This window comes from Eschrichtius robustus, chromosome 6 (assembly GCF_028021215.1).
Source record: "Eschrichtius robustus isolate mEscRob2 chromosome 6, mEscRob2.pri, whole genome shotgun sequence".
NCBI classification, from domain to species: Eukaryota; Metazoa; Chordata; class Mammalia; order Artiodactyla; family Eschrichtiidae; genus Eschrichtius; species Eschrichtius robustus.
In genome coordinates, this window is record NC_090829.1 from 98,768,523 (window position 1) to 98,794,927 (window position 26,405).

The 26,405-nt window shown below is 36.4% G+C and overlaps 1 protein-coding gene across 3 annotated transcripts in view; it reads right to left on the bottom strand.

Annotated features, from left to right (window-relative positions):
- Positions 1–26,405, bottom strand: part of TBC1D23 (TBC1 domain family member 23) — a 67,360-nt gene that overhangs the window by 29,355 nt on the left and 11,600 nt on the right. For 2 of the 3 annotated variants that reach the window (XM_068546859.1, XM_068546857.1), the window contains exons 2-5: positions 8,064–8,175; positions 6,625–6,730; positions 5,370–5,574; positions 443–566 (exon numbers count right to left, since the gene is read on the bottom strand). In XM_068546859.1, the coding sequence (XP_068402960.1) occupies positions 443–566; positions 5,370–5,574; positions 6,625–6,730; positions 8,064–8,175 (547 nt within the window). Of the gene's footprint in view, positions 1–442; positions 567–5,369; positions 5,575–6,624; positions 6,731–8,063; positions 8,176–15,266; positions 15,392–26,405 lie in introns of those variants that run through there. The other variant, XM_068546858.1, reaches the window with a different exon arrangement.

Below are 26,405 nucleotides of genomic sequence, written 5' to 3' on the forward strand. Positions count from 1 at the left end.
GCCACCAGGAAAGTCCCTGAGATGTACTTTATATTCTTTTATATTAATCATTTGATAATCTTATTTTCCTTGTCATTGGATATCATTTCTTATACATACTATCAACAATTTAATCACACAGTTTTAAAGTGAACTGATACATATCATATATTTATATATATTACATATATATATTATACATAAGTAAACATATCACATATATTTACATATATTTGTAAAACAACAAAAGGCTAAACTTCATATTAAATAATTTAAACTAATGTAAGTGAAGAGCAAAAAAAATCATTTTTGAAGTGCCAATAATTTTACTCCTTTGGTTTAAATAGTAATAGTCTATAATTTAGTACTTTTCTTTCTCTTCCTTGGGGGGAAAAAAAAAAACCTAACTATAGTTTTATAGAAAGCTATTTTTCATTAAGTGTTCCTACTTTCACTTTATTACCCAGTTGAGTGCATAGGAGCCTGGAGTAATTTTCTTTGTATCAAGAACAGAACAAAGCTCTGGCTCATGGTACTGGATGAGTAATCGGAAAAGATGAAATGGTCTCCCCTTCAGGGAACAATCCCTAAAAAACAAAAGAAGCAAAGTTTCTTGCATTAATAGGTCAGAAATGATCATGTCAGTAACCGATCCTCCTGCAATACCCACCTCCCCTCCCTACCCCAGAACATCTGAACACCACAGCACTGACAACAGCAAGCCTGCCTGATACAACCGGGCAGACCTCTCTTGCTAACACCTAATATACCTGACCTGAAAGAAAGTCTGTAGAAACATCAGGTCTACAGCCAACTCTAGGCAGAGTCTTTCCAGGTGAACCCAGGCAGCACTCAGGAGAAAGGACTACAAGGACCAATGAAAACAGTGGGACCACTTAGGTTATTTTGATAAGTTTTGGATCCCAAAAGGATATCTGGAGAGTCCTGAGGAAGTCCAGCTCCCTTCTTCCCTGCCAAATAAGAAGAAACTCCTAGAAAGGCTTCAGGTTAGCTCCACAGTTAATGTACTCAATTAGGAATCCTTCAGCAAAGGTACAAGTCTGAAATGGCAACAGATGAACATTCCAAAATAGTGGGCCCAGAGCCTTAGAAGCTGTTGAAGTGGCCTGGGTATCAGGTGTTCAGAGTGAATCCTGGGAGGTGCCAAACACTGACCTTATTGAGTAACTGTACTACTTCTTACCTTGTTCCCCTATGTCTCATATATCATTAAAAATTTAAACAGCTCAAAGCACAGGCCATCATAATAAAAGTCAGTATTTATTGAGGAAATACCATGTGCCAGACACTATAATAGACACTTTACAAAGTTACCTCATTTTATCTTTACAGGCAACTCTATGAAAGATACTATTATCATCTTCACTTTACAGATGAGAAAAATGAGGCTTAGCTGCGGTCAAGCAGCCCATCCAAGGTCATGTAGCTAAGAAGTGATGGAGCTAAGACTTGTACACAGAAACTGGGCATTAAACCATTATGCATACTACCCTTCCACATATGTAATTTAATATTTCAACAAGTGGTATTCTGGTAGATGTACAGTCTAAAAAAAGCAAACTATAAAAAAACTGAAGGACTTCCCTGGCAGTCTAGTGGTTGAAACTCCACGCTTCCACTGCAGGGGGCAGGGGTTTGATCCCTGGCCGGGGAACTAGGATCCCGCATGCTGCAGGGCATGGCCAAAGGAAAAAAAAAAAACACTGAAACAAGGTAAAAGGCTTCATGTAAAAAAGTTAATGAAATGAATGTCAGTTTTAACATAAAAGCATTGATAAAGAATGTTTCAAAATGCTATTCCAATGGGAATAATGAAAAATAATTTCTACAAAACTAAGCTCTAAGGTCAATGCCAGGATTTGGTATGACCCTCTATCTACCATTTTCTAATACTGCAGATAACAGGGAAGTTTTGTAGAAAAAGCCCTAAATTGGTAATTCAGATGCCCAAAGACAGAAGTAGATTCATATTGGCAAGATTACCTCCTCCTTAGTCTGAATACTTTCCCCACTCTACATATGCAAGGCAATAGACTGCTAAAACAAAACACATAAACACAGGTCGTAAGCAGAGTAGGGACACACACTGTAAGGACAATTGCCTCGTTTGCCTCAGAAAAAGTGGAACATCTCAGACAGTCAGCCATTGCAACAGCATCTATTCATTTAATAGCTGTGTATTACAAAGTTACTCTCCACTGCAAAGCACTGTGCTTGATAGAGTTCTACCCATGTTATATCTGAATCTGTAATAAGAAGATATATTATAGTGGAGCTGTTCTAGCAACATTTTGTGGGGCTGGGCCCTATGCAGGGGTGTTAACACTGACCCTGGCTGGAGTATTGTGTTACATGTGGAACTCATGGAAACAGTAACCGGAGGAACCTGACCAGACGGTATGTTACACAGCTCAATGTAAACCCCAATCCCTCTACTAGTAACTACCACCGCCAACATTCTGTAGAGATAAAGCTGGAACATCATGTCCCTTGCTATTACTAGCTCTGTTACACTGAGAGGTGGTAAAATATAAGCAGTTGAGAGACTTAGTGTAACAGAATGACTCCCAAATATGAATTCCAGTCTCAGCTTTACCATGACCTTAGCCCTGTATTCTGGCATCTCTGGGTCTGTTTTCCTAACACGAAGCACTATCGCTTCCAGGTAGCACAGAGGTTCTCCACTCTGGAGTACACTAGAATCACCTGGGAGTTAAAACAAAAACAAAAACAAATACAAAAAAAACCCTACATGGCTCTACATGGTCTATTTACATTTGAAACTTCAAGGACCAGTATGTTTTAAAAGTTCTTTGGCTGAACAGACACTTCTCCAAAGAAGATATACAAATTGTCACTTAGCACATGAAAAAATGCAGAAAATCATTAGCTGTCAGGGAAATGCAAATCAAAACCATAATGAGATACCACTTCACACTCAGTCTGGCTATAATTAAAAAAAAAAAAATGTTGACAAGGATGCATAGAAACTGGGATCTTCATTCATTGCTGGTGGGAATATTAAATGTTGCAGTTATTGTAGAAAAGTCTGGCAATTCCTCAAAAGGTTAAACACAGATTTACCATATGATTCAACATTTCCACTCCTAGGTATATACCCAAAAGAAATGAAATACATGTCCACATAAAAACTTGTACACAAATGCTCACAAATGCATTATTCATAATAGCTAAAAAGTGGAAACAATCCAAATGTCCAGCAACTGTTGCATGAGTAAATAAAATGTGGTATTTTATTTATATTGTGCATACAATGAGATATTACTTGGCAATAAAAAGAAATAAGTAATGATATATGCCATAATATGGATGAATCCTTAAAAGACTATACTAAGTAAAAGAAGGTAGTCACAAAAGACCACATATTATATGATTCCATTTATATAAAATCTCCAGAATAGGCAAATCCATAGAGAAAGATTAGTGGTTGCCTAGGGCTGAGAGTGTTGGGGGAAAATGGAAAGTTGACTGCTAATGAGTATTGGGGTTTCTTTTGGGGGTGACAGAAACATTCTAAAAATGATTGTGGCTATGGCTGCACAACTCTGTGAGCATACTAAAAACCACTGAATTGTACATACTAAAAGGATGAATTTTGTAATATGTGAATGATACTTTAAGCTATAAAAGAAAAAAAAAGTTCTTCAGTTGATTCTAATAAGCAACGAGGGTGGAGAACCTTATTAGTTAAAGCACAGGTGTCCAATCAAACTTAGGTTCAAATCCTGACTCAGTCATACAGCAGAAGTGTAATCCTGAATAAATCATTTAATGTCTTTCTTTGCCTCAGTTCCTACAGCTGTAAATCAGAGATACATACCTTACAGTGGTCACTGTTTAAATGAGAAAATACACAAAGGACCTACACCTAACACAGTGTGTTATCGCACAGAAAAGCAGAAAACAATGGTAGCCATTTAACTATCAAGCTCCAGAATAGCTGCACACTGCAATCAACCGAGAAGCTCTAAACCTCAACAAACATCAGCGCACCGATGTCCTCCTCAGAGATGTGATTTAATTAGTCAGGTATGTAAACGGGCATCAGAATTTTTAAGAACTCTCCCCAATGATTCCAATGTGCATCAAAGGTTCACTGTGCAGCCAAACCACTGGTCTAGATTATGTCAAAAGTTCCTTTTGGCTCTAAAATCCTGACTACCTGATCCACAGCACTGAGAACTATAAGAACTCTTTCTGGCCTCGTAAGTGCCACATCTGCTACTACCCACCCCCCTCCCCCTGCCCCCCACAACGACCTACACATCTGTCTAGACTCAACTTAAGTGTCACGTTCCCAGAGGAGACCTCCCTGACCTCCAGGACAAGTTAGGTCACCCCCATTATACATTCCCATAGCACTCTATATTTCACCTTCCTGACACTCAGCACACTTCTAATCACTTGTTCAACGCCTGTATTTCTAGGACTATATTCCAAGCTGTAACCCCAGCACCTCATTTAAAGTAGCAGCACTCCAAAAATTTTACTTTTTACTTAGAAACTATAATGTTACTTTTTTATAAGTAAAGAAATCAAAAAAGTATGAAGAGTTATACAGCATATATAAACCCTAGAAGCATAAATTACTTTTTTAAAAATTGGAGTATAATTGCTTTACAATGTTGTGTTAGCGTCTGCTGTATGATGAAGTGAATCAGCCATATGTATACATATACCCCCTCCCTCTTGGACCTCTCTCCCTCCCACCCCCACTCCACCCATCTAGGTCATCACAGAGCACCGAGTTGAGCTCCCTGCGCTATACAGCAGGTTCCCACTAGCTATCTATTTTACACGTTAATGTGTATATGTCAATCTAAAAGCACTGAGCTGAGCTCCCTGTGCTATATAGCAGGTTCCCACTAGCTACCTATTTTACACGTGCTAGTGTATATATGTCAATCTAAATCTCCCAATTCATCCCACTCCCCCTTACCCCCCATTCTCTACATCTGTGTCTCTATTCCTGCCCTGCAAATAGGTTCATCTGCACCATTTTTCTAGATTCCACATATATGCGTTAATATATGATATTTGTTTTTCTCTTTCTGACTTACTTCACTCTGTATGACAGACTCTAGGTCCATCCACATCTCTACAAATGACCCAATTTCGTTCCTTTTTATGGCTGAGTAATATTCCATTGCATAAATTCTTAACTAAAGAATCCTCTAAAAAATGTTTATAACCACAAAAATAAAGTCAAATAACAATTATGATTCAAACAACCTTAAAAATTATTTGAACCTTTTACTTTACCATAAAAATAAATCTAACCACTTTAGTTCAAAACAAACTAGACCTTTATTCATTTATAAAAGTGTAATAACTAAATCATATTTTACCTGGGAATGTACTTATTCATGATAGCATAAAAGCAGTTGTATAAATCGCTGCGTGGCAGTTGAAGACGCACCAACGGTTTGAGTAGATGTATCCAGCTAAGGGACGTGCTATATTTAATGTTACGTGATTTACAATAAAAGGTAATTACAGATTCAATATCCAAAAGTAATTCTGCTGCCTTCTCTTCGGGCACTGAAAGCTGGTCTAGAAAATAAGTGTCAAAATAAAGTTACCAAGGGCCTGTTAGATGCTCAGTTATTGGACAAAATACTGGGTTACAAACATACAATACCATCTTACTGTATTTAGAGCATGTCAAGGGCAAAATAGAACTGCATAAAAGCACATTTTTCCTTATACTTATTTATATTCACTAGCTATTCAGTATTTACTAACTTAACAATACTTGATCTATATATATGTTATATAGATATATATATCTTATATATATCTATATAACATATAGATATATACAAGAATGGACAATCTGAAGCAGGAAAGGTAAGCGTAACCCACATTCCTGGAAAGCAAAAAGTGTTTTCCAAATAACGGATTATCATCTACCCCATAATGGGCAGCTGCCACTATAGCTTTGTCAAGGGGAGGGAAAGTGATTCATTCTCCACCACCAAATTCCCTTTCCTTTGCCCACATCAGCAATAATGTTTCTGTTGAGGTTAGCACATGAAAGCCTATTTAGTCAATAATTTAACTAAAATATGACAGAGAGAGAAACAAAAAGACCAATGGACTACAGATGAATTAAAAAAGAAAAATATAAACCAAATTAATTTAATCTTCAAAAGACCTTGTGGGGTGATTGGAAACCTATTCACCCATGATTGACAATACTTTTTCTATAGCAGATCATGACTTACAACTTACAGATAAACTTTCGGAACACAGCCCCCTTAAATCTGAGGACTGTATACAATCATACCGATCTTCAATTATACAAAAAACAATTTTAAAACTGCCACAAAACTGTAAAGGTACTTGAAGAATTAAACATAATTATGTTAATGTTTAATCAAACATAATGCAAAAGAAACACTAAAAATCAGACTCTCTTAAAATATTAGACATTATTTCATAAGAATTTCAAAAGAGAAGTTCTAAAGCTATTTATTAGCCCTCTACAAATTCAACATATCCCAAATTATAACAAGTTAATTCTACTACAGAGCGACTCCTCCATCCAAAAATCATTATTTGAAAATTTTTTCACTGTTTGAAAACAATTATTAAACTTACCAATAAACTCCAGACAATCTTTGTGAATCGTGTTCTGTTCTGGCAGGTCTAAAATACCATCCCATGATGCCAAACTATCTCCTTTTCCTGCAACATTTAGAGCAATCTGGAAGAAAGATAAAAAAAGCAAATAGCTTCATATGTTATTTCTCATTCTTGGAAAATATGCTGTAATAATGGAGGCCTGAACTTAGGAATAATGCACACTTCAAAGATTACAAAGTAATGTATCTATATCAAATTTTACTACTTCATGTTAATCCAGTGAATAAAATGAATTACACAAAATATTTACATAATTATATATGTAAATTTATTTCAAGCAAACATCATTAATGCTATAGACTGAATGTTTGTGTCCCCTCACCCAAATTCATTTATGTTGAAACCTAACCCCGATGTTTTGGTATTTACAGGCAGGGCCTTTGAGAGGTGATTAGGACATGAGGGTGGAGCACTCATGAATGGGATTAGCCCCCTTATAAAAGAAACCCCAGTTAGCGCCCTTGTCCCTTCAGCCACGTGAGGACACATTAAGGAATTACTATTCTTTTCAATTTAGTAGTGTTATGGTTATTTTAAAAGTCTTTTATCTTTTAGACTTTCATACTAAAATATTTTAGTGTGCTACCAAGGATCTGCTTTAAAATAATCCAGTGGGCGGGGTGGGGCGGAAAGGATAGAATACTAATCAAATAAGACTGGCCAAATGTTGGTAACAGTTAAAGTTAAGTGATGGGTAAATGGGGGTTCACTAACAAGTCTCTCTACTTTTGTATGTGTTTTAAATTTCTATGACAAAACATTCAGAATGCTATACACAGTTGTAATTCCATTTCTGTTACATATATATGTGTAGAATGGAAAAAATAAGATGTGTCACCAAGGCATTATTATGTGTTTTACCTATAAGTGGTAGATAACAGATGGTTTTTTATCTTATCCTTTGCTTACACGTTTTAACAAAGGGAACTACTTCTTTTTTCATCATAAAAAAATCTTAATTTAAAATTTAAAAATGATAATACACATGTACTAGAGAACAGCTGAAGCGGAAAATAAAGCAAAGGAAAATCTCCTGTAATTCTAACACCCAGAGACCTGTTTCTTCTCCCTCCCTTTTTTTTTTTTAAACATAGCTGAGATCATTCCATATCTGCAATTATATATCCTATTTTACTCATTGGTTGCATTTTCCCATTTCACTGAACAGTCTTCATAAACATCATTTCTAATGGCTACAAAAGAAAGCACTGCCTTTCAAAACCTGAATTATTAAATATACCAAACACTACAGAAACACACATTTTAGCAAGCTGCTCTGTTTGATAAATTTTCTAAGTGTGGCATGTGCTTCTGCAACTAAGACAACTGAAAATAAAAATTCTAAAATATTATTCTTAAGTTATTACATTTTATTTGTTTCAGTTTCTAGTTACCTTCCAAACTTTAGCCCTCAGATCAGCAGGCAGTGGTCTCCCTTGAATTATATTTCTCAAAGTTTCAAGATCACAACCTCCTGCTTCCAAAGCTTCTTCAAGATCTTTTTCCCTGAAAAACAAGTCCCATTTATTAAGATAAATTTTATTTCTTGTTTTTCCTTCCTCAGTACTCATTTATAAGTATGACCTATTAAAGGTTATGTCTAAGAAAGAAAGGTTCGTGGCAGCCAAAATGTAATGCCAAGGCATACACCACATTCTGTTTTCTTGAAAGGAAATCTCAGGTTTCATACAGTCAATTTACTCTTATTTTACACTTAGTTCTAGCAAGCTTAGTTATCTGTTTTCTAAGATTAAAGAAATTTAAAAACAGGAAACAGGACAAACAGCATTGAGAAGTCATAGTAATAGTAATATTCATAGTAGTGATAATGACTAATAACTTTCTATAGCACTAACTTTGTGCCAAGCACCGTTCAAACATTTCACATGCCTTTAAATTCTTGCAATAACCCTATGAAATAGGTTATATCACTGGCCCTAGCTTACAGACGTAAAAACTGAGGCAAAGGGGGGTTGTATAGCTTATAGTCACACAACTAGTAAGCAGTAGAACTGGGATTCAAATTTTAACAGTCTGGTTTCAGAATTTATGCTCTTAACATTATGCCAGATAGTGGCAAGAAGGAGAAACCATAAAATTGGGCCAAGAATTCAAGGTATGGGAATACTAGTACAAAACTATACAGGTCTCATGCCTAGAAAAATACCTGTCTTACAGTGAAGATTCAATAACTGTTAGAGGAACGAAAAAAACTCTAATGGCATCACTGTATTTATTATATATTAAAGCAAAATAATACCACATCCTCAAGTAAATTATCAAGTAAATCATCAAGCAGTTATGTTTAGTCTACTATGTTTAAGGAGAAAACTAAGTATGAAATAAATTTTATTTTCATTTGTATATGGTTAAAATAATACTTAAAAAAAAAAACTTTCACAAGTTATGAATTGTTTTTTAGCCAGGAAATAACTACTTAAAATAGCTAATTCCCTCAGAATTCTCAAAAGCTAAGGTTCCAGTCATTGTTTACAATTTTAGTATACAATACATAAGAAATCTGTACAAATAAAAATCCCTAACTTAGCCAATTTCTAAAATTCTTTGGAGCAGGCTAAAAGGCAGAGCGTCCCACTAGGATCAGAAAACCAGGATTTTGTCATTTTTGTGGTTTTTGAGGAAAATAAATTACTCCCATTACATTCTCTCAATAAGATAATGTAAATCCCTTCCTCTACTCATAGGATTCCAAGAATATTAGTTTAACTGTATAAATTTCCCAAAGTGTTGCCCCCTTAAGGGAAAGGAATTAAACGAAAATGTAATCACTTGGGTTCATATTCAACAGAAAAGCAGTGATCAAATTGGAGTGATTTCTTAACAAAGCTACTACAAACTCATATGTTTAAGAATCTAACTAGTAACCACACAAGAAACATTTCGTTCTTTTGCTATCTGGTCACCAAAGTGTTGGACCAGAAAGTGAAAGAAACGTCATGTCTGCTGTTGAGACAGTTAATTAAGGTTTATAGTTGATAAAGACTGGGGTTTATCTATTCTATTTGGCCAAAATGTACACAACAGCCTGTTAGAATTTGAAGGATTGTTTGTAATCATTACACAAAGAAAATATAATGGAATCTTTCTTAATAAATACCATACTTTTAAATGAGTAAATGTGTAAATGAACTGAAAACACCATTTAATGAGATAAAATTCTTTTTACCGACAGTCAGCTCTACCCACCACCAGAGCCTCCCATCAAGCCTCTTAGATAGCCTCAACCACCAGAGGGCAGACAGCAGAAGCAAGAAAAACTACAATCCTGCAGCCTGTGGACCAAAAACCACAGTTAGAGAAAGACAGACAAGATGAAAAGGCAGAGGGCTATGTACCAGATGAAGGAACAAGAAAAAACCCCAGAAAAACAACTAAATGAAGTGGAGATAGGCAACCTTCCAGAAAAAGAATTCAGAATAATGATAGTGAAGATGATCCAGGACCTCGGAAAAAGAATGGAGGCAAAGATTGAGAAGATGCAAGAAATGATTAACAAAGACCTAGAAGAATTAAAGAACAAACAAACAGAGATGACCAATACAATAACTGAAATGAAAACTACACTAGAAGGAATCAATAGCAGAATAACTGAGGCAGAAGAATGGATAAGTGACCTGGAAGACAGAATGGTGGAATTCACTGCTGCGGAACAGACTAAAGAAAAAAGAATGAAAAGAAATGAAGACAGCCTAAGAGACCTCTGGGACAACATTAAATGCAACAACATCCGCATTATAGGGGTCCCAGAAGGAGAAGAGAGAGAGAAAGGACCAGAGAAAATATTTGAAGAGATTATAGTCGAAAACTTCCTTAACATGGGAAAGGAAATAGCCACCCAAGTCCAGGAAGCGCGGAGAGTCCCATACAGGATAAACCCAAGGAGAAACACGCCGAGACACATAGTAATCAAAGTGGCAAAAATTAAAGACAAAGAAAAATTACTGAAAGCAGCAAGGGAAAAATGACAAATAATATACAAGGGAACTCCCATAAGGTTAACAGCTGATTTCTCAGCAGAAACTCTGCAAGCCAGAAGGGAGTGGCATGATATACTTAAAGTGATGAAAGGGAAGAACCTACAACCAAGATTACTCTACCCGGCAAGGATCTCATTTAGATTTGATGGAGAAATCAAAAGCTTTACAGACAAGCAAAAGCTAAGAGAATTCAGCACCACCAAACAAGCTCTACAACAAATGCTAAAGGAACTTCTCTAAGTGGGAAACACAAGAGAAGAAAAGGACCTACAAAAACAAACCCAAAACAATTAAGAAAATGGTCATAGGAACATACATATCGATAATTACCTTAAACGTGAATGGATTAAATGCCCCAACCAAAAGACATAGACTGGCTGAATGGATACAAAAACAAGACCCATATATATGCTGTCTACAAGAGACCCACTTTAGACCTAGGGACACATACAGACTGAAAGTGAGGGGATGGAAAAAGATATTCCATGCAAATGGAAATCAAAAGAAAGCTGGAGTAGCTATACTCATATCAGATAAAATAAACTTTAAAATAAAGAATGTTACAAGAGACAAGGAAGGACACTACATAATGATCAAGGGATCAATCCAAGAAGAAGATATAACAATTATAAATATATATGCACCCAACACAGGAGCACCTCAATACATAAGGCAACTGCTAACAGCTATAAAAGAGGAAATTGACAGTAACACAATCATAGTGGGGGACTTTAACACCTCACTTACACCAGTGGACAAATCATCCAAAATGAAAATAAATAAGGAAACAGAAGCTTTAAATGACACAATAGACCAGATAGATTTAATTGATATTTATAGGACATTCCATCCAAAAACAGCAGATTACACGTTCTTCTCAAGTGCGCACGGAACATTCTCCAGGATAGATCACATCTTGGGTCACAAATCAAGCCTCAGTAAATTTAAGAAAATTGAAATCATATCAAGCATCTTTTCTGACCACAACGCTATGAGATTAGAAATGAATTACAGGGAAAAAAACGTAAAAAAGACAAACACATGGAGGCTAAACAATACGTTACTAAATAACCAAGAGATCACTGAAGAAATCAAAGAGGAAATAAAAAAATACCTAGAGATAAATGACAATAAAAACACGATGACCCAAAGCCTATGGGATGCAGCGAAAGCAGTTCTAAGAGGGAAGTTTATAGCTATACAAGCCTACCTAAAGAAACAAGAAAAATCTCAAGTAAACAATCTAACCTTACACCTAAAGAAACTAGAGAAAGAAGAACAAACAAAACCCAAAGTTAGCAGAAGGAAAGAAATCATAAAGATCAGAGCAGAAATAAATGAAATAGAAACAAAGAAAACAATAGCAAAGATCAATAAAACTAAAAGCTGGTTCTTTGAGAAGATAAACAAAATTGATAAGCCATTAGCCAGACTCATCAAGAAAAAGAGGGAGAGGACTCAAATCAATAAAATCAGAAATGAAAAAGGAGAAGTTACAACAGACACCGCAGAAATACGAAGCATCCTAAGAGACTACTACAAGCAACTTTATGCCAATAAAATGGACAACTTGGAAGAAATGGACAAATTTTTAGAAAGGTATAACCTTCCAAGACTGAACCAGGAAGAAACAGAAAATATGAACAGACCAATCACAAGTAATGAAATTGAAACTGTGATTAAAAATCTTCCAACAAACAAAAGTCCAGGACCAGATGGCTTCACAGGTGAATTCTATCAAACATTTAGAGAAGAGCTAACACCTATCCTTCTCAAACTCTTCCAAAAAATTGCAGAGGAAGGAACACTCCCAAACTCGTTCTATGAGGCCACCATCACCCTGATACCAAAACCAGACAAAGACACTACAAAAAAAAGAAAATTACAGACCAATATCACTGATGAATATAGATGCAAAAATCCTCAACAAAATACTAGCAAACAGAATCCAACAACACATTAAAAGGATCATACACCACGATCAAGTGGGATTTATCCCAGGGATGCAAGGATTCTTCAATATACGCAAATCAATCAATGTGATACACCATATTAGCAAATTGAAGAATAAAAACCATATGATCATCTCAATACATGCAGAAAAAGCTTTTGACAAAATTCAACACCCATTTATGATAAAAACTCTCCAGAAAGTGGGCATAGAGGGAACCTACCTCAACATAATAAAGGCCATATATGACAAACCCACAGCCAACATCATTCTCAATGGTGAAAAACTGAAAGCATTTCCTCTAAGATCAGGAATGAGACAAGGATGTCCACTCTCACCACTATTATTCAACATAGTTCTGGAAGTCCTAGCCACGGCAATCAGAGAAGAAAAAGAAATAAAAGGAATACAAATTGGAAAAGAAGAAGTAAAACTGTCACTGTTTGCGGATGACATGATACTATACATAGAGAATCCTAAAACTGCCACCAGAAAACTGCTAGAGCTAATTAATGAATATGGTAACGTTGCAGGATACAAAATTAATGCACAGAAATCTCTTGCATTCCTATACACTAATGATGAAAAATCTGAAAGAGAAATTATGGAAACACTCCCATTTACCATTGCAACAAAAAGAATAAAATACCTAGGAATAAACCTACCTAGGGAGACAAAAGACCTGTATGCAGAAAACTATAAGACACTGATGAAAGAAATTAAAGATGATACCAACAGATGGAGAGATATACCATGTTCTTGGATTGGAAGAATCAACATTGTGAAAATGAGTATACTACCCAAAGCAATCTACAGATTCAATGCAATCCCTATCAAATTACCAATGGCATTTTTTACAGAGCTAGGACAAATCATCTTAAAATTTGTATGGAGACACAAAAGACCCCGAATAGCCAAAGCAGTCTTGAGGGAAAAAAATGGAGCTGGAGGAATCAGACTCCCTGACTTCAGACTATACTACAAAGCTACAGTAATCGAGACAATATGGTACTGGCACAAAAACAGAAACATAGATCAATGGAACAACATAGAAAGCCCAGAGATTAACCCATGCACCTATGGTCAACTAATCTATGACAAAGGAGGCAAAGATATACAATGGAGAAAAGACAGTCTCTTCAATAAGTGGTGCTGGGAAAACTGGACAGCTACACGTAAAAGAATGAAATTAGAATACTCCCTAACACCATACACAAAAATAAACTCAAAATGGATTAGAGACCTAAATATAAGACTGGACACTATAAAACTCTTAGAGGAAAACATAGGAAGAACACTCTTTGACATAAATCACAGCAAGATCTTTTTGGATCCACCTCCTAGAGTAATGGAAATAAAAACAAAAATAAACAAATGGGACCTAATGAAACTTCAAAGCTTTTGCACAGCAAAGGAAACCATAAACAAGACGAAAAGACAACCCTCGGAATGGGAGAAAATATTTGCAAAACGAATCAACGGACAAAGGATTAATCTCCAAAATATATAAACAGCTCATTCAGCTCAATATTAAAGAAACAAACACCCCAATCCAAAAATGGGCAGAAGACCTAAACAGACATTTCTCCAAAGAAGACATACAGACGGCCACGAAGCACATGAAAAGATGCTCAACATCACTAATTATTAGAGAAATGCAAACCAAAACTACAATGAGGTATCACCTCACTCCTGTTAGAATGGGCATCATCAGAAAATCTACAAACAACAAATGCTGGAGAGGGTGTGGAGAAAAGGGAACCCTCTTGCACTGTTGGTGGGAATGTAAATTGATACAGCCACTATGGAGAACAATATGGAGGTTCCTTAAAAAACTAAACATAGAATTACCATATGACCCAGCAATCCCACTACTGGGCATATACCCAGAGAAAACCGTAATTCAAAAAGACACATGCACCCGAATGTTCATTGCAGCACTATTTACAATAGCCAGGTCATGGAAGCAACCTAAATGCCCATCAACAGACGAATGGATAAAGAAGTTGTGGTACATATATACAATGGAATATTACTCAGCCATAAAAAGGAACGAAATTGAGTCGTTTGTTGAGAAGTGGATGGATCTAGAGACTGTCATACAGAGTGAAGTAAGTCAGAAAGAGAAAAACAAATATCGTATATTCATGCATGTATGTGGAACCTAGAAAAATGGTACAGATGAGCTGGTTTGCAGGGCAGAAGTTGAGACACAGATGTAGAGAATGGACATATGGACACCAAGGGGGGAAAACTGCAGTGGGGTGGGGATGGTGGTGTGCTGAATTGGGGGATTGGGATTGACATGTATACACTGATGTGTATAAAAGTGATGCCTAATAAGAACCTGCAGTATAAACAAACAAACAAACAAAACAACTAACACTAAACTTTCATTGGGTTATTTGTATGGAAATATGTTAATATAAATGTTTCAGACTTTACATGAAATTTCTGAAAATCTTATATTTGTATTTGTATGGAAATATGTATGGAAATATGTTAATATAAATGTTTCAGACTTTACATGAAATTTCTAAAAAAAAAAAAAAAAAAATTCTTTTTACCAAATTAATGAAGAACTAGAATTTTTCCATTTTTCTTTTTTTTTAATATTTATTTATCTATTTGGCTGCGTCATATCTTACTTGCGGCACGTGGGATCTTCGTTGCAGCATGCGGGATCTTTCAGTTGCTGCATGCAGAATCTTCAGTTGCGACAGGCGGGATCTTTAGTTGTGGCATGTGGGTTTTAGTTCCCTGACCAGGGATTGAACCTGGGCCCCCTGCATTGGAAGCACGGAGTCTTAGCCACTGGACCACCACGGAAGTCCCTAGAATTTTTGCATTTTTCAGTGTAAAATCCTTGGTTTCTTTTTGCACTTTGCCAAATCCCTTACTATTCCAGACAACAAAGTCAGTACTTTGGGGCAAAATGTCCAATCCTCAGTGTACTTGATAATAATGATAATAATGTACAAGCACATCTCTGTTGATACAGCTGCTATTGGATTATTTGATGCTGCCCCCAGGGAACCACAAATGTGGTTTCCAGGAACACAACCACGAGCAAGAGACCAGAAAATGCTCCACCTTAAGTCGTCAAAGGCACTTCTCACAAACTAAACAATTAAAAGTAATGTTATCTTCTGAACAAGGTGTTCAAAGGTTTAGTTATCAGACCTTCAACATTACAAATGTGCATGTAAAAGTAGTAAAAGAGCTGAAAACAGTAAAGCTAATTCATAAAAGAGTCAATTTCCTATCAAGAGATAGGAACTCTATGGCATTTAGCTCTCAGACAGAACTTTCCTTCCCGGAAAGCAAATTTCTTTTTACTTTTGAACAAGCAATACCTAATATCCAAAAGAAAAACTTATGTCTGGTGGAGTATGACTGGGCGGGTTGCGATTTTTTAAGTCTTCTTTGATTATGGTGGCTTCTTACTATCCTTACAAGATAAAGTTGATAGAAATGTACTGGATATTCAGACAGGTCTTAAAAATAGAAAGTACAGGCCTTGTCCATTTATCCTAGGAAATATGAAAAATAAGTAATTGTCTTCTTTGCTCAAAGATTTAAGGCAAAACAAATCCAAAGTTTCAGGGTTGGAAAGAAGCAGAAAGGCATCTCTTCCTGACTCTGTACCTTTAAACTATAACATTTGTTTGCATAACAGTATAGGGCTTCCCTGGTGGTGCAGTGGTTAAGAATCCACCTGCCAACGCAGGGGACACGGGTTAGATCCCTGGCCTGGGAGAATCCCACATGCCAAAGAGCAGCTGGGAGGGCCCGCGCACTGCAGCTGCTGAGCCTGTGCTCTAGAGCTCATGCTCTGCAACAAGAGAAGCCACGACAATGAGAAGCCCGCTCACCACAACGAGGAGTAGCTCCCGCTTGCCTCAACTAGAAAGCCCATGCACAGCAACGAAGACACAACACAGCCAAAAATAAAAACAAATTAATTAATTAATTTAAAAAATAGTATAGGTTTCTGTCAATGATCTATCAATGACATATTTTCAAAACTTAAATAACACTTAACAGAATTTCCCCATACCTGATGTTCTGTGGCAAAATCACCTAAGCACTGTAACCCGATCTGCTAATCACAGCAAGGCAAACAATGTGACTAAATTTATATGAAATTATTTTAATGATTATATTTAAGTTAGCAACTGAATTAGATTTTTCTTCCTCAACCAAATGGTGAGTAATTTCTAGCACACTGAAGCATTTGCACAACCCAAGTTAAGGGGGTGAAGGGACATGAATTTTCAAACACTACCAAATTAAGCATTCATTTCTAAATGCTTCTAGGATTAATAAATTCAATTTGAAATTTTGTAATTATTTTCCAAATAAGCTGTACATTGAATCATATTTAAAGTTTTAATTTTTAAAAGCAACTAGATTATACTATATGTTGTGTTCCTAAAACTTAAAAAGTTACAGAAAATCTGCCACTGGGAAAAACTAACTATATATTACGCTTTTTTATAAATTCTGTTTTCTTCCTAATCATGTTCTAAACACTTCTCTTCCCTATAATTTCAAAATGTTTGCAAAGTTTAATTGTACACACTCCAAATAGGAGATGAAAACAAGACAGTCCATTGCCTAAAATTTTTTTACATATCTTTCTGCACTTAAAATCCATATTCATTATCAGCCATTCTGAACTCCCCTATACCCACCTCTCAGAGCCTGGCAACCACTGATTTACTCTCTGTCTCTATACGTCTACCTATTCTGGACATTTTATATATAGAACCATATATACATGGTCTTTATGTCTGGTTTCTCTCACTTAGCATAACGTTTTCAATGTTGTAGCATGTATCAGCACATGCTATTTATTGCCAAAAAATATTTCACGGAATGTACTATATTTTATCCATTCATCACTTAATGGACATTTGATTTGTTTCAACTTTGTGGCTATTGTGACTTTTTTGTTTTTAATTTTATTTTTTTAAATTTATTTTTGGCTCCATTGGGTCTTCATTGCTGTGTGTGGGCTTTCTCTAGTTGTGGTAAGCGGGGGCTGCTACTCTTTGTTGCGGTGCGCAACAGGCTTCTCATTGCGGGGGCTTCTTTTGTTGCCGAGCATGGGCCCTAGAGCACACGGCCTTCAGTAGCTGCGGCACACAGGCTTAGTTGCTCCACGGCATGTGGGATCTTCCAGGACCAGAGATAGAACCCGTGTCCCCTGCATTAGCATTGGCAGGCGGATTCTTAACCAGTGCACCACCAGGGAAGTCCATGACTGTCTCATAATTTTCCACATTAATATCAATAATTCAATTGGTTAAGTGTATGATGCATACATAATACTTATTAATTATTCATTCTTCCCAAGAAAGTCTGGAAGAATTTAAAAATCAAGTCTATTAAAACTTCACACCCATTAGAATGGCTATTATTTTAAAAAAGAATGAAAAACACCCCAGAAAATAAATGACGGTGAGGATGTGGAGAAACTGCAACTCCATGCACTGCTGGTGGGAATGTAAAATGGTGTAGCCACTTTGGAAAATAGTATGGCTATTCCTCAAAAAAATTTAAAAGTAGAACTACCATATGCTCCAACAATTCCACTTCTGGATATATACCCAAGAGGAGTGAAAGCAGAAACTTAAACAGATATCTGTACACTCATGTTCATAACAGCATTATTCACAATAGCCAAAGGTGGATGCAACTTATATACCCTTTGATGGATTAACAGATAAATAAAATAGGGTGTGTGTGTATACATATACATGTATGTATGCATGTATACATACACACACACACACACACAATGGAATATTATACAGCCTTAGAAAAGGATATTCTGACATGTGCTACAACATGGATGAATCTTGAGGACATTATGCGAAATGAAATAAGCCAGTCACAAAAAGACAAATGATGTACAATTCCACTTATATGAGCACCTAGAATAGTCAAATTCATAGAGACAGAAAGCAGAATGGCGGCTGCCGGGGACTGGAGGCAGTGGGGGAATGAGGAGTTTGTGCTTGATGGGTACAGAGTTTCAGTTTTACAAGATGAGAAGTGCTCTGGAGATCAGCTGCACAACAATGGGAATATAGTTAACATTACTGAACTGTATACTTAAACGGTTAAGATGAGAAGTTTTATGTATCTATTCTACCATAATTTTAAAAATTCAACTATATTCAATATATCATAAAAGTTCATCATGGGACTTCCCTGGTGGTCCAGTGGTAAAGAATCCGCCTTGCAACGCAGGGGACACGGGTTCAATCCCTGGTCAGGGAACTAAGATCTCACATGACACAGGGCAGCTAACCCCGCGCACCACAACTACAGAGCCCAAGCACCCTGGAGCTTGCACGCCACAACTAGAGAGAGAAAACCTGCACGCCACAACTAGAGAGAAGCCTGCGCACCACAACAAAGAGCCCACACGCCGCAACTAAGACCCAATGCATCCAAAAATAAAATAAATAAATCTTTTAAAAAAGTTCATGAATCCAGGCTTTAGAGTCAGATCTGAGATCCAGTATTGGCCCAACTCAATAGCCATGTAATCTTAAGCAAGTAACATATATAGAAACAGTGCCTATCTTAGATCAGTTAACACTTAAACAAATTTCTGAACACAAAGCATTCTGTGCAATACTTGGCATATAATAATTCTTCAATAAATAGAAGCCACGAATACTATTACTGTTATTATTACTGAACAATAGCTGACTTTTAAAAACTGACTTTTTGGGACTTCCCTGGTGGTGCAGTGGTTAAGAATCCGCCTGCCATTGCAGGGTACACAGGTTCAATCCCTGGTCCAGGAAGATCCTACATGCCGCGGAGCAACTAAGCCCATGCGCCACAACTGCTGAGCCTGCACTGTAGAGCCCGCGTGTCACAACTACTGAGCCCACGTGCCTAGAGCCTGTGCTCCACTACAAGAGAAGCCACTGCAACGAGAAGCCCGTACACCGCAACTAGAGAAAGCCTGTGTGCAGCAACAAAGATCCAATACAGCCAAAAACTTTAAAAAAATAATAAAAATTTTTTAAAAAAGGTAGAACCAGCATTAGAAAACAAATAATTCATTTAAAAACATTGAAAAATAAAAATTGACTTTTTTTTATCGTAACAAAATCAAAGGGGATTTCCAATGTATTTTGACCTCCAGGAAGAAATGAGACAGGACTGGAACTCGGAGCCCCCAGAAAAGGCAATAAGAATATTCTGATCAGAAGGTGTGCAAAGCCAGAAACAGGCAGAAAAGGAAGTAAAGAACCAAATGGGAAGAGTGAGAAAGGATCTCAAATTAGCACAGACAAGAGGCAGGCACGGTGCAGGTCTTAGATCTGAAAGCAAGAACAACACTATAAAACTTTTAGAAAGAAAAACACAGGAGAAAATCTTTGTAACCTTAGTTACAAAGGAGTTCTTAGATGTGTACCAAAAGGATGATCCATAAAAGGAAAAACTGATGAATTAGATTTCATTAAAATTAGAAACTTCTCTTGAAAAGAAAAACAAGGAAAGGACATGCCACAGATTGAGAGAAAAAAATGTAAAATTTCTGATAAAGGACTGTGTCCAAAAAATACACCAAATGCTTACAACTTAATGAAACGGAGCAGGACCTTATGGTCCTTGCCCCCATGTCCTCAGCCAGCCTTTTGTGTGTGGAAAACCTTCAGCCAAAGAATAAGTTTAATCAGAGAAGTGAGAAAATGCAGAAACAAAGGAAAACAGTCCAACAAACTAAATAATAATAGTTTAGTCATTAAGCATAGTCAAGGACCTTTAGTTCTTCTTTAAGGGCTACAGATAATATTCTGAGCCATATCCTGTGAGCTGTCTTATAGATACTAAAACCCCCACCAGGTGGGAGAAGTTAACTACTTGACAACCAGACTGCAGCCATGACATAAGCTGCCACAATTCTGAGAGCTGGCCTCAAAGAAATGGGAACAAACCAACCCTGGAACTGAAGATTAACTGTACTTAAAACAATCAAGATGACGCTGATCAGACCACCCCATGTCCAATTTCAAGGTGACTGTCAGAGCTGCCTATGCTGTTTCTGCATGTAGTCCCCTCTTTTCACCTATAAAAGCTCTTGCCCACTGACTGTCAGTGGGTGGGAGTTGGCCTATGGGCAGGAGTCCACCCCCCACCCCCCTTCTGCTGGCCCCCAAAATAAAACAAACCTTCCGTTCCACCATGCCTCTTTATTGGCTTCAGAGCAGGGGGCAGCCACACTCCCACTTTCAGTAACATTAATAGTAAGACAAAGCCTGATTAACAAAAAACGGGCAAGTAATTTGAACAGACACTTCACAAAAAAGACATATGAATGGCAAATAAGTACACGAAAAGAAGCTCAACATCATTAGTCATTAGGAAAGTAAAATAAAAATCAAACCCATAATGAGACAGCGCTACATTCCCACCAGAAAAACTAAAAGACTAACAGTAACAAATGTTATTTATTGTAGGGCGAAACTGCAACTCTCATACAAAGTTGGTAGGCATGAAAAATGGAACTGAACTTGGTATCCAGTTCGGCAGTTTCTTATAAAGTTAAACATAATTTTTTCCATTCAACCCAGCCATTCAACTTCTAGACATTTACCTAAGAAAAACAAAAGCATATATTCACACAAAGACTTATATATGAATATTCATAGCAACTTTGTTTACAACAGCCCCCAAATGGAAAAATACATATGTCCATCACACTGATCATTGGAAAAACAAACTGTAGCATAAAGTGGAATACTACTCAGAATTTCAAAGGCAAAAACTATATGTAACAACATGGATGGATCTCAAAAGCATTATGTTTTTAGTGAAAAAAGCTAGAACAAAAGACTAGTATATACTGAATGGTTCCATTTAACTGAAATTTTACAAAAGGCTGAACTATAGGGATAGAAACAGATTAGTGGTTTCCAAGGCCAGGGGTAGGAAAAGGGGACTGACTACGAAGCAGTACAGCGAACTTTTTGGGGTGATGGAAGTGCAGTGCTGGCTACATGATTGTACACGCTGGGTAAAACTCATCAAACTGCACCCTTAAAATTGGTGCATTTTCTTGTATTTAAATTATATTATAAAAAAAGATAACTAAAAATATGTAAGGCACCTTAAGATTCTTATAAATATATTTCATCATTATAAAGTTAATGGTGTTACTATTAATAAAGAACTTGGGATAGCATATTACTATGGGATTTCTTTATATGGAATTTCAAAATAATTTAGGGATCACATAGTCAAATAATTTTTTTTTCCGCCCCCTCCCCCAAATAATTTATTTTTAAGTTTAAGTTAAACCAAGTAAATAAATGCATTAAATATTGCCTCTCTTTAATATGTGAAAATGCTTCTGAGGATAAATTTTCTGCTTTCTTTACTATCTTGGCGAGATTTTTGTTCAGTCATTTTCATAAGAACGGCACTCCTTGTGACCAGTATTTATGAGTGAAGGAGTAAGGCTTGGAGGGAAGTATGTGGCTCTAAAATGGCTTTTTCTAATTCTGAACAGCTAACTGGTCTATATGGCACTTATATTTTCTGTTGTGGCCTTTTTCAGTAAAACAGTCAAATAAAAATTCAATACACTATCTTGATATTACTTTATTTTAATGATATTATCCCATTTTTAAAAGTCATTTTAGAGAATTTGGCCAATGTATAAAAAAATTTAAAAACCAACACAAGTCGGTGGGGGAGGGATAAATTGGGAGATTGGGATTAACATATACACACTACTATATATAAAATAGATAACTAAAACGGACCTACTGTATAGCACAGGGAACTCCACTCAATACTCTGTAATGGCCTATATGGGAAAAGAATCTAAAAATGAGTGGATATATGCATGTGCATAACTGATTCAGTTTGCTGTACACCTGAAACTAACAAAACATTGTAAATCAACCATACTCCAATTAAAAGTAAAAACAAAAAAACAAGAAACAACCACAATTCTATTACCATAAGATAAACACTGTTAACATTCCATAAATAACTTTTCAGTTCTTCATATATATGTGTGTAAGTGTATGTGTGTGTGTACAGAAACATATATGCACATAAAAACTGTATTATATTGAATATATGTATATTTTTAATAAGCGTATTTTAAAAAATATTTATTTATTTATCTATTATGGCTGCGCCAGGTCTTAGTTGTGGCACGCAGGATCTTTAGTTGCAGCATGCGGACTTCTTAGTTGCAGCATGTGTGAGGGATCTAGTTCCCCGACCAGGGATCGAACCCGAGCCCCCTGCATTGGGAGTTTGGAGTCTTACCCGCTGGACTACCAGGTAAGTCCCTATATTGAATATATAATTTTATGCTCTGCAGGATTCACTTATTTATATTTTTCAAAAATATCATACACATTTCTCTGAGTCATTCAATACTCTTAAAAAATAAGATTTTTAATGGCTGAGTAATTGATTTGGCTGTCCCCCTACTGCTTGGTATTTATGTACTTTCTAAATTTTCCTTGCATTAATCTTTTCCCACTTATCCTTAGCACAAATTCCCTCAAGAATTATTCAATAATCAATATTCTTTAATGTTAAAAGTTAGGTAATGCAGTCATCAAATATTATTTAGAATTATGACAGCATCCATTTGAACAAAAAACAAAATCGTGAAAGGTGGGTACTTCAGAGAAATGAAATAGGAAGGAAACTTTCACTTCTCACATAGCATCAGTCAGTACAGCTTGAGTATACTTATAATACATATTATATTCGTATGCACTGCTTGAATAATTTAAATAACATTTATGGATTCCTTTTTAACATATATACCTTTCACCAAGCAATAATTAATAATGAGTAAAGTGAGTCAGCTACAGGCATGTTCAAAGCAGTGCTTATTTTAACTATGAAAAACTACAAACAATGTAAATTGTCCTAAAATGAGGAATTGATTTAAATCAGCAGATGGAATACTAAGCAACAGTTTAAAATGCTAAAAAACAATTAATAACATGGAAAATGTTTATGATATTAAGGACATGTATTAAGTTTTTAAGAAAAAAAGAGTTTTAAAATTAACATCCAGGGAGGAACCAAGATGGCGGAGTAGAAGGTATAATGCTATGTCATAATTCTAGTTATTACTTTAAAATGTATATCTCAGAAATAACTAAAAAAAATAAAATAAAATAAACATCCAAGCATACATGTTTAAAAGAAAAAGTACATTATCCCCACTCCCCAGCCAGTCTTTCCCATACACATGGGGAAGGATATAAAAAAAGTTTATTTCTAGTGGTTTACTTACAGGGGAATTTTAATTTGTTTTGTTTTGTTTTGTTTTAGGGGGATTATTATCTGAATCCTCAAAAATGAACAAATATTTGCAAGGAGAAAAAAGATGATAATTCTCACCTCAAACATACATGTCCTTGCTTAAAGTATTAAGTATCTACTACTTAAGAAAGACTATTTCACATAATCAGTAAGAAGAAAACAAAAATCAGTAAGAAGAAAACAATGTGGCATGTGTAACATACATATATTAATTTATTTTAGTTCTCTCATACTGAATACTGAAAGTGTAAAAAAAAATAAACAAGTGCAACCCATACTGACAACAAACTTTTCTAAAAGTTTAAATATATGATAAATTTGGAAGGAAGTTAAAAGATGTAAAAATATTTGTTTCTATTTTTGAGCATGGAAGAAAATTAATTTTGGAGAAGGGATGTCCTCCTCATGCTTCCTGTGTAAGGAGTTAAAAGTAGAGGGTGGAAGGGTGGCATAGATTTGCTATAAGAACTTTCATGTGGCTTCACTTTATGTCCTCAGTATTAATTCCATGGCCTAAGACTTCAAGAACATTCTTAACACCCTGAACTTCACTCCTTTGTCTTCCTGCCACATTCAGAAAGCTGCAAACTCCTAACACCAGGATAATCTAACCAGTTCTGCCTTCTTTGTTCCTATACTCTGCTCACTGAGGACTTCATGGGAAAAGAAATTAAGACAACTTCATGATGCTATCATAGATTCACCACCATCTATTTCTTCTAGGCATCAATACTACCTGAAAATCTTCCCCTATTTACTACTTTCTTCAGACTCCCTACCCAGCCACTTTACCTCAAGTGACATTACTTCTGACTCCAAAGAGAAAATATAGGACAGCAGGCTTCTCTTCCCTTTGATCTCAGCCACTCTCCAAAACCAAACATAAGTAACTTATTATCCCAGACATCATTTCCTTCTTCCCTATATGCACAGATGTCTAGGCATTCTTTCTCTAGTCCAAGACTGATAACTTCACCTAGGTCTTATCTCCCTCACCCCTCCCTCCCCCCACCCCCTCCGCCCCACCCCAACTCCTCTGGAGCCATGTGCCACCAATTATCCCCCTCTCTCCTATCTTCCACTTCTCCTTCTCCACTGGCTCTTTCCTCTGAGCCATATACTCAAGTATTGCTATTAGAAACAACATCAATAATGAAAACCACAAAAACTCCTCCAAACTTTCCTTTCATGTAGGTAACCAAACTCTTGGTTGTTCCTTTCCCAGCAAAGCTTTCTGAAAGTATTCTTGATAACATATGTCACCACTTCTCCCTCATCTTCCACTCAACTCCTCCTCTTACGCACCCAATCATTCCTCCTCCTTCTCTGACACCCACAACTCCAGAGGGACCACTCTCCCTATGCTCCTTCCTAATAATCAAATCTTTACCTTAATTTGACCTTTCCAAGGCACCTGACGACTCTCCTTTCTCCAAAAAAAAAAATACACAGGGACTTCCCTGGTGGTGTAGTGGTTAAGAATCCGCCTGCCAATGCGGGGGACACGGGTTCAATCCCTGGTCCGGGAAGATCCCACATGCCGCAGAGCAACTAAGCCCGTGCACCAAAACTACTAAGCCTGCGCTATGGAGCCCACAAGCCACAACTACTGAGCCCGACTGCCACAACTACTGAAGCCCTTGCACCTAGAGCCCGCGCTCCACAACAAGAGAAGCCACTGCAATGAGAAGCCCGGGCACCATAATGAAGAGTAGCCCCTGCTCGCTGCAACTAGAGAAAGCCCGCACACAGCAACAAAAACCCAACGCAGCCTAAGTGAATGAATGAATGAATAAATAAATAAAAACTACTCATGTTTCTTTAAAAAAAAAAAAGATACTCTAATAGCCAATAAGTACATAAAAAGACACACATCATCATTAGCCATTAGGGAAACTCAAATAAAACCGCAATGAGAAAAAAGAAAACCCACAAGGAGATGCCACTTCACACTCACAAGGATGGCTAATACCAAAAAGTCATAATAGAAACTGGAACCTTCATACATTGCTGGTAGGAATATAAAATGGTTCAGCTATTTTTGAAATTGGTTTGACAGATCCTCAAAATGTTAAAGTTGCAATATGACACAGCAATTCTACTCCTAGGTATACATACACAGGAGAGAATACAATACATACACCACACAAAAACTTGTACATAAACCACAATGAGATACTATACAACACATCCATTAGGATGGCTAGTATCAAAAAAAAGAGGGGGGTGGACAGGGCAAAAATATGGAGAAATTAGAATTCTTGTGCATTGCTAGCTAGTGGAAATGAAAAACGGTACAGCCAACTGTGGAAAAGTTTGGCAGTTCTTTAAAAAGTTAAACACAGAATTACCATATTACCTAGCAATTCCACTTCAGGGTATATACCCAAAAGAACAGAAAGCAAGGATTCAAACAGGTATTTGTACATTCATGTTCACAGCAGTATTAT